This window comes from Myotis brandtii, unplaced genomic scaffold (genome assembly GCF_000412655.1).
Source record: "Myotis brandtii unplaced genomic scaffold, ASM41265v1 scaffold573, whole genome shotgun sequence".
Lineage (NCBI taxonomy): Eukaryota > Metazoa > Chordata > Mammalia > Chiroptera > Vespertilionidae > Myotis > Myotis brandtii.
The window spans coordinates 753,025-762,575 of NW_005370145.1; the positions used below are offsets into that span (position 1 = coordinate 753,025).

Genomic DNA, 9,551 nt, shown 5'->3' on the forward strand with positions numbered 1-9,551 from the left:
CGGGGTCTGAGGGAGTCAACAGGGTGGAGCAAACAGCTATGGCTGATCCTCAGTCCTGCCCCAAGAGGTCCAGGGTCTCAGTGTCCCGCAGTAATCGCTGCAAGCACCTCTGAGAGAAAGCTGCCCTCGAGTTCCGCCTGATGCCAGACAGTCCAGTTTCTCCCCATATGAGTCTGGGTACCCCAGAGACTCGCCCGGAATTGGAGTTCAGAGTGGGAGCGTGTGTCTCCCTCCTGATTGAAAAAAACAACCGCGTCCTCAGTTGCCAGCCCTTTCTGTGTGCACCTCCGTACCTCTGCACTTTACTTCCGCAGCTCCTCTGAGTCTCAGTGTGCTTTTCTCTTTTCTTCTAGTTGTAGAATTTCCACTCAGCCAGCCTTCCTGTGGTTCTGGATGATGTCCGTTTTGTCTTTTAGTTGTATTTTTGAAGTGGTTGTGCGAGGCAGCAATTTCAGGTGTTTACCTATGCCGCCATCTCGGTTTCCCCACTGGCCTTTTATAATATAGATTTTAGACTTAGGTTTGTCTACACCCATATAGTTTCCCAAACAGATCCAGGAAAGGAGGAAAACTCTAAGCCTTTGTGATGATTTGCCAAAGTAGATCCCTCTATCTCATATAGATTTAGGATATTTTCTCTTTTCTTTTTCCATCCAGGTGAACCCAGCTGATGGTGAAAACTATATCTACATGGTAGAGTTGACATTTGTGTTCAGCATGATCTGGTCTGTGTGTGCTTCTGTGGATGAGGAAGGCCGCAAGAAGATTGACAGTTACCTCCGAGAGATTGAGGGCTCTTTTCCTAATAAGGTCAGGGCCCCCAAACCAGCTGTTCTATTTTTCCAGAACCCGCCTGTATCCCCGATTCTCACTCTCTTCTTGAGTCTCAGCCTGCCAACCCAGCTCTCTTTCTTTCACCAGTGGTCTGTGAGCATTTTTGTCTGGGCAGGGGGGAACTCAAGGAAGGCTTGTAACCTGACACACATTCCTTCTTCAGGACACGGTGTATGAGTATTTTGTGGACCCCAAGATGAAGAGTTGGACATCATTTGAGGAAAAGCTCCCTAAGAGTTGGCGCTACCCTTTAAAGTGAGAGGCAGGCCTTGAGGGTGGTTCAGACTTGGGGGTGGTTCAAACTTGGGGCTGCGGTTGGTGGGAGATGTGGTGAGAGAGCTGGGCATAGAAGCGAAAGTGATCCATAGAAAGGAGAGAGTGGACCCCAGAGCAGAGATGACTCTTGGGTATCGGAAATGGGATGGAGGGGAAATGGGACAGGAGCCTAAGGAGAAGGTCTGATCCCCAGGCCCCACAGGAGGCAGGGTTGGCAATCAGAGAGTAGTGATGCCCAAGGAAGATAAACACAGGGAGGCAGAATGAAGGGAGAATTAGAGAGTAGTGGGCCAATGTTCCTTGAGACACAATTACTTTTCCTTCCTAGTTCCCCCTTCTATAAGATCATGGTGCCTACTGTCGACACTGTTCGCTACAACCACTTGGTGAGAACCTTGGTGACCAACCAGAATCCCGTCCTGCTGGTGGGTCCCGTGGGGACTGGGAAGACCTCCATTGCCCAGAGTGTTCTGCAGTCCTTGCCCTCCAGCCAGTGGTCAGTGCTCGTTGTCAACATGTCTGCACAGGTGTGTTACAGGTTCCAGGCTGCCCTCTTCCCACTCTCTCTCTATGCCTTCCGCTCTCTTTTGGGATCCAAGTACTTGATTGACACTCCTCTCTAACCCGTATTTCTCTTGGAAGACCTAAGTATTCATTCTGTACCCTTTTCACCAGACCACATCTAATAATGTGCAGAGCATCATTGAGAGCAGGGTGGAGAAGCGAACCAAGGGTGTCTACGTGCCATTTGGGGGCAAAAGCATGATCACCTTTATGGATGAACTAAATATGCCAGCTAAGGACATGTTTGGGTCTCAGCCACCCCTGGAACTGCTTCGCCTCTGGATTGACTATGGCTTCTGGTACGATCGTTTGAAGCAGACCGTCAAGTACATTCGAGTAAGCATCTGCAGTATTTGTTCTCTGTTTCCTCCCATGATAGGCCCAGTCCCCCCTCCACTGGGATGTCAGGATACAATACCATAAGCTTATGTTCCTTTCTACAGGAATATCCTGCCTTTCTCAGGACTGAGATAACTGGCTCCTAAATTATTAGTTCCTATTATTAACTCTCTTCATTGACTCTGACCAAAGGATACTGTCCTCTAACTTCCACTCCTTTTCCAGGCCTCTAATACCATGCTTACACGCCAACCTTGTGCCACCCAGAACTGTCTAGGTCAGTGGTCTGCAAATTCATTAGTCAACAGAGCCAAATATCAACAGTACTTCTTCAAAGTAGACTCGCCCAGGCCGAAAACTGACTTCTGCACATGGGCCATGAAGTTTCAATCGCACTGTACGCGCGCCCACACATGGTATTTTGTGGGAGAGCCGCACTCAAGGAGCCAAAGGGCCGCATGTGGCTCGTGAGCCGCAGTTTGCCGACCACGGGTCTAGGTGCCCAGAGTCTACAACTCCCCTCTCCAGGCCTTCTCTGTCTCCCATTGTTGTAGTAAACACCCCCATGGTATCAGTTCTCTGCTCCCCACCCAGGATCCGGGCATCTCCCTTCAGTCCTGGCTCTTCTCCCATGGGATTCTGGGCATCTTGTTTGTTTCTTTTTCCTGAGTCAAGGGACAGCAGCCATTCCAGCCTGATTTCCAGGGCGGTCATCTACCTGGCACTCAGGGCCAAAAACTCACCTATAAGTAACATATTCATATGTTTCTGAGAATATATACATGCACACATGTGGATTGAATATATATACCTGAAAAAAAGTCTAGAAGACATAACTAAATGTTGGTTTTTAACTTACCTCTATTTCCTAATTTGGGTACATGCATTATAATGACGAAATAAAAACAAATACGTCACTTTAATAATTCTAAAACAATGTCCCTAATCCCTGTCATCGCTTTACCTTTCCCTGCCCCCTTACTCCATGTCTCTTCCTGCTGATTCTGTCCCTGTCCCTCTTCCCATTGGTCCCTCCGTGTCCTCTCGTCCTCCTGGCTCCTTTTACATCGTCCGTATTTCTTTGCCTCCTCTCATCCCCTCTTCTCACATGTCTCTCTGTCTGATCTTGTCTTTGCTCTCTAGGACATGTTCCTGATGGCTGCCATGGGCCCTTCCGGGGGTGGACGGACTGTCATCTCCTCAAGGCTGCAGAGTCGCTTCAACATCATCAACATGACCTTCCCCACAGTGAGGGCAACTGGGACTAGCAGAGGGGGAACTGTAGAAGGCAAAGCCATCTGTGTCCTAGAAAATGAGGGGCAGATCAAGGAGGGGCTTGGGGACCCCTTGAGCAGAGCCGCATATAGGGAGCTGTAATATGTGGAGGGGAGACTGCCATCTGTAGAAACCTCCGCTTCTCCGCCAGGAGAGCCACAGGATGGAAGTATAGCTTGCTGGCTCTGAATGTCAAGCCTCATTGTCCAGTGGGCAGAGAATGCAGGGGGTCCAGAATAGGCTCAGGAAGGAAAATCCTACAAGGCTGAGAGCTAGAGCATTGCCAGGATTAGGGTGTGGCCAGTGAGCACTCAGGGCTGCCACAGATATTCAGTAATCAAGGTAAATAACATTTTAATGCAATTTTTTTCAAAAGTAAGCGCAAAACTTCATTATGAACAAAATACAAAAATTTAAAATAAATACAAGATTGGCACAGTACCATGCTGAGCCATATTTGAGCCTGAGGCAAAAATAAAAATCAATAAATACTAATCCCATTTTTATTTAAAATGTTGGGATTTGTTCATCATAGGTATTTTGCATTAATTTAAATTTTTCAGATCATTTTTCAATTTTTCAATTACAGTGGGGCCTTGACTGATGAGTGTCCCGACTAACGAGTTTTTCGAGATATGAGCCGTCTCTCGGCCGATTTTTTGCTTTGAGTTGCGAGCTAAAATTCGGGTTACGAGCCAGCTTCAGATACCCCACCGCTAGTTGGCGCAGCGAACGTCACAGTGAACGCCACAACATCAGCCCAGCTTCACATGTCTCATTCATTCACTGTTGATTTGACATACGAGTAATTTGAGTTACGAGCTCCGTCACGTAACAAATTAAACTCGTAAGTCAAGGCCCCACTGTACAATTGAAATACAATATTATAGTAGTTTGAGATGTACAACCCAGACATTATTTAACTTACTAAGTGATCATCCTGATAAATCTTGTACCCAGCTGACACCATATGTAGTTATTAGAATATTGTTGACTATATTCCCTATGCTGTACTTTACATTCCCATAACTATTCTTTAACTATTTGTACTTCTAAATTTCTTCATCTTATTCACTCATCCTCCACACCTCCTCCCATCTGGCAACTGTCAAAATGTTCTTCGTATCTATGAGTCTGTTTCTGTTCTGCTTGTTTATTTATTTGATTTTTAGATGCAATTGTTGATAGATATGTATTTATTGCCATTTTATTGTTCATATTTTTAATCTTTTTTTTTTCTTAAAGAAGACCTTTTAACATTTCATGTAATAATAGTTTGGTGGTGATAAACTGTTTTAGCTTTTTCTTGTCAGGAAGCTCTTTAATGACCTTCAATTCTAAAGTATAGTTTTTCTGAGTAGAGTAATCTTGGTTGTAGGTCCTTGCTTTTCATCACTTTGAATATTTCTTGCCACTCCCTTCTGGCCTGCAAAGTTTCTGTTGAGAAATCAGCTGACAGTCTTATTGGAAGCTCCCTTGTAGGTAGCTAACTGCTTTTCTCTTGCTGCTTTTAAGATTTAATTATGATGCATCGTGGTGGGAGACTCTTCGGGTTCATCTTGTTTGAAACTCTCTGTGCTTCCTGGATTTGTATGTCTATTTTCTTCAAGTAAGGGAAGTTTTCTGACATTATTTTTTTCAAATAGATATTCAATTTCTTGTTTTCTCTCTTCTCCTTTTGGTACCCCATGATGTGAATATTGGTACGCTTGAAGTCCCAGAGGCTCCTTACACTATCTTCATTTGGATTCTCTTTTCTTTTTTCTGTTCTGATTGGGTATTTTTTGTTTCCTTATATTGCAAATCACTGATTTGGTTGTTGGCATCATCTACTCTGTTGATTCACTGTAAATTATTCTTCATTTCAGTTAGTGTATCCTTCATTTCTCACTGGTACTTTTTTATTGTTTCTATGTCCTTTTTCATACTGTTGAAGTTCTCACTAAGTTCCTTGAGCATCCTTCTAACCATTGTTTTGAACTATGTATCTGGTAGCTTGCTATCCTCCATTTCATTTCATTCTTTTTCTGGTGATTTATCCCTTTCTTTTATTTGGGACCTGTTTTCTTTGTCACTGAATTTTGGCTGCTTCCCTATATTAGGTAGAGCTGCTACGTCTCCCAGACTTGGTAGAATGGCCTTGTGTAGTAGGTATCCTGTAGGGCCCAGTGGTGCAACCTCTCCAGTCACCCAAGCTGGGCACTCCAGGTGTGCCCCTGTGTGGGCTGTGTGCACTGTCCTGTTGTAATTGAGCCTTGATTGCTGTTGGCATCACTGGGAGGGATTGACCTCTCCAGGCTGATCAGCTGTGAGGACTGTCTGTGATGACCAGCTACAACTACAGTTGAAGAGCTATTGTGCAAGAGTCAACTCTATGGAGCAGGACTTACTTTAGTAGGGCTTTGGTGCTCACCTTGAGTATGTGTTGCTCATGGAGATGGTAGGGTTGTAATCTGGTGTGGTCTGAAACTGTCCACCAGGTACGCTGGCTCTGGGGCCTCTTGGAGGCACAAAGTCAGCCACTGCCTGTGTCCTGCCTGGAGGACACAAGGTACAGAGTAATCTGCACATGGCTGCTACTTGTATTGTGCTTGGAGGTACCCAGGAGAGGCCAAGCTGTGAACCAAGGCAGGCTTCTACTAGTGCTGGGCCTGGAGCCACTTAGCAAGAGGTAGCGGGTACATAGAAGCCAGATGCTGCTTGTTTGAGAGATTTTACAAAAGTCTGAAGCATGAGGCAAGAGGCCATTGTATGGGAAAGCCACTGGGAATTGCTTGGGTGGGCCTGCAAGTTGGGTGGGCCAGTGTCTCAGGGAATCACTAGGGCAGGGCAAACAGTGTGAGCCAGGTTGATGGAGACTCAGATATGGCTCTGTCTGTCAGTCCTGTGTGTGTATGTGTGTTGGTGGGGGGCGCGTTTCAGAAAAGGAATGATGGTCTCTGTCAGCGTTTTGTCTGGCAGAAAGCTGCTCCTCTCCAGCTCTCACCCTGATGCCAGACATTTCAGTTTCTCCCCATATATCCCTGGTTCCTTTCAAGCTGCTGCCCAGCATTGGAGCTCAGAGGGAGTAAGTCCAAGTAAGTCTGTGCTTGGGCCCTTTAAGAGGAACTGCCTGGAACCCCAGCAGCCTTCCGTCTCTCTCAGCCTCAATATCCACTGGTTTTTATAGCCAGAAGTTATGGGGACTTGTCTTCCTGGCACTGGAACCCTGGACTAGGGGCGGGGGTCAGGTGTGGGGCTGGAACCCCTTGCTCCTCAAAGGGTAACCTCCACAGCCAAGATATCCCTCCCGATTTTAAACTGACACACATGATGTGGGAACAGCCTATTCAGTGTCTCTGCTCCTCCTACCAGTCTCCATGTGGCTTCTTCTTTAAATCCATCGTCGTATGACTTTCATTCAGCTAGATTTCAGGTGGTTCTGAATGATGGTGGTTCTGTAGTTTAGTTGTATTATTTATGTGGTTGTGGGAGGATTCAAGTACAGCATTTACCTACACTGCCATTAGGAAGTTCTAATTTTGGTTTTTGTTTGTTTGTTAATCCTCACTAGAGAATATTTTTCCATTGATTTTTTTTTAAGGAACAGTGGAAGAGAGAGGGAAAGACAGAGAGAAACATCCATGTGAGAGAAACACGTCGATTGGTTGCCTCCTTCACGAGCCCCTCCCAGGGCCCAAGCCTGGGAGGAACCTGCAACCAAGGTATGTGCCCTTGACCAGAATCGAACCTGGGACCCTTTTGGCCCAATGCTCTATCCATTGAGACAAACTGGCTAGAGCCTAATTTTGATTTTTTTTTAAAAAATATTTTTATTGATTTCAGAGAGGAAGGGAGAGGGAGAGAGAGATAGAAACATTATTGATCGGCTGCCTCCTGCATGCTCTCCCTACTGGATGGTGCCTGCAATTCAGGCATGTGCCCCTGACTGGAATTGAACCTGGGACTCTTCAGTTGTAGGCCAACACTATCCACTGAGCAAAACAGGCTAGGGCTGATTTTTAAATATTGCATTAAAATGTTATTTCTCTTGATTTCTGAGGAGGTTTTTGTTTTTTGTTTTTTTGTGTGCTTCTTAAATTGTTCCCCAAGACGAGTGCTTCATTCACTTCACCCTGTCCCAGTCCTGGCTAAAAAGCCAGGAACTTGTGAAAGTTAATCAGAGGCCTTTTTCTAGGAGTCTCAGATCATCCGGATATTTGGCACCATGATCAATCAGAAGCTTCAGGACTTTGAGGAAGAGGTGAAGCCCATTGGGAACGTGGTGACTGAGGCCACTTTAGATGTGTACAACACTGTGGTCCAACGCTTCCTGCCCACACCTGCCAAGATCCATTACCTCTTCAACCTTCGAGATATCTCCAAGGTAAAACTCTATCTGACTTGCCCCTTTTGCCTGGCACAGCTTTCTTACAGGTATTCTCTTCTCAAGTAAACCTTGGAGCTCAGTAGCATTTGATAGACCCCAAATCACCTGCATCCTCGAATGCTGCATTCTCTGACCTGACCGCTAAAATTTCTGAAGGAAATCTCTTTCCTTCCTCCATATCACTAGCATGCCTCTTCCCCAGGTATTTCAGGGCATGCTCAGAGCCAACAAGGACTTCCACGACACCAAGTCCAGCATTACACGGCTCTGGATCCATGAATGTTTCAGGTGAGATGTGCGTGTCCCTCCAGATCCAGATTTCAGCAGCCTTGCTCCAAGCCCTGCTTCTAACCCCACCCTGATGCTCCTTTTCCTAGGGTCAGTCTCCTTATTCTTAGATCTCACCCCAACTCCCTCCCAACAGAGTCTTCTCTGACCGATTGGTTGACACGGCAGACACAGAAGCTTTTGTGACTATCTTAAGTGACAAACTCGGCTCCTTCTTTGACCTCACATTTCATAATCTTTGTCCCAACAAACGTTCTCCTATCTTTGGTGAGCTGGGAGCTGTGCTACTATAGGCTGGAGACTCTGGAGATGGGATAGAATGAGGGTTGGGCATGGAGACCTGATGCTTAGAGCTCTTTGGGGAAGTGTGGGGAAGACCAGGCATTTGAGACTCTGACCCCCTCTTCCCATGACCCAGGGGACTTCTTGAGGGAGCCCAAGGTGTATGAAGACCTAACTGATCTGACCGTGCTGAAGACAGCCATGGAGACGGCCCTAAAGGAGTACAATCTGTCACCTTCTGTCGTGCCAATGAATCTGGTGCTCTTCCGAGAGGCTATTGAACACAGTGAGCATTTCCTATTCCCATCTCCTTCCCCAGCCTCCCAATTTATGTGGTATTTCCAAGGAAATATGGATTCCTTCCCAGGTCTCTTCCAGAAGTTACCTTCCTTCCTGGCTCCAGATGCCCTTGTGGCAATGGGTGGGACTTTTTCTTAACAACGGTGTCTAACAGACATGGTAGAGGTTAAAAGTTGAATTGCCACCAGGGCTTCAGATACTAACCTCTTTCCACACCTCTTGGTCCCTCTATTTCAGCTTCAGGTATCCCAGTCCCTAGTCTAGGGCCTGGAGGTCCCCTGAGGTTGCTCAGCCAACTCATTGCCCTTATCCCCCACCTCCCTACCCCTAGTCACAAGGATTGTGCGGGTCATTGGACAGCCTCGGGGCAACATGCTCTTGGTGGGCATTGGGGGCAGTGGGCGCCAGAGTCTGGCCCGCTTGGCCTCATCAATCTGTGAGTACATCACCTTCCAGATTGAAGTCAACAAACATTACCGGAAGCAAGAGTTCCGAGAAGGTATGGCTGGGTTTCTGAAACAGGAGAGGGTTTGGGGCTAGGAGTGAAAGATCAGATGCCTGACTTGCTGCAATGACAAGAGAGAGGAAGGATGGAAGCCAGATAGTGAGCTGTGCCAGGCCCATGTGGAGTATAGCATGATGTGTGTATGTGTTGAAGGCTGGGGTAAGATACCTAAATCTTGGAAGAGGAATAAGAGATGGGCAGGTGAACCTGAAGAGTCTGTCTGTTCCCTTCTCCTTTTCTCATCTGGCCCAGATATCAAGCGTCTATACCGGCAAACTGGGGTAGAACTCAAAGCTACATCCTTCCTTTTTGTGGATACCCAAATTGCTGACGAATCATTCCTAGAGGACATTAACAACATTCTCAGCTCCGGCGAGGTCCCAAATCTCTACAAGACTGATGAATTTGAAGAAGTATGATTCCTTCCATGCCCTCAACTTATTGATTCTTTGACCTTCCTGACTAACCTGAAGAAGCCCAGATCCCAGAATATGCTACTGTGCCCCCTACTCTGTCTAC

General features: G+C 46.5%; 1 protein-coding gene across 1 annotated transcript in view; it reads left to right on the top strand.

Annotated features, from left to right (window-relative positions):
* DNAH2 (dynein, axonemal, heavy chain 2) overlaps positions 1 to 9,551 on the top strand; it is a 112,731-nt gene that overhangs the window by 73,684 nt on the left and 29,496 nt on the right. The window contains exons 47-57 of the mRNA XM_014549808.1: positions 658 to 810; positions 998 to 1,089; positions 1,439 to 1,637; positions 1,786 to 2,010; positions 3,157 to 3,261; positions 7,466 to 7,654; positions 7,860 to 7,945; positions 8,082 to 8,212; positions 8,364 to 8,513; positions 8,859 to 9,026; positions 9,285 to 9,445. Coding sequence (XP_014405294.1) covers positions 658 to 810; positions 998 to 1,089; positions 1,439 to 1,637; positions 1,786 to 2,010; positions 3,157 to 3,261; positions 7,466 to 7,654; positions 7,860 to 7,945; positions 8,082 to 8,212; positions 8,364 to 8,513; positions 8,859 to 9,026; positions 9,285 to 9,445 — 1,659 coding nt within the window. The remainder of the gene's footprint in view (positions 1 to 657; positions 811 to 997; positions 1,090 to 1,438; positions 1,638 to 1,785; positions 2,011 to 3,156; positions 3,262 to 7,465; positions 7,655 to 7,859; positions 7,946 to 8,081; positions 8,213 to 8,363; positions 8,514 to 8,858; positions 9,027 to 9,284; positions 9,446 to 9,551) is intronic.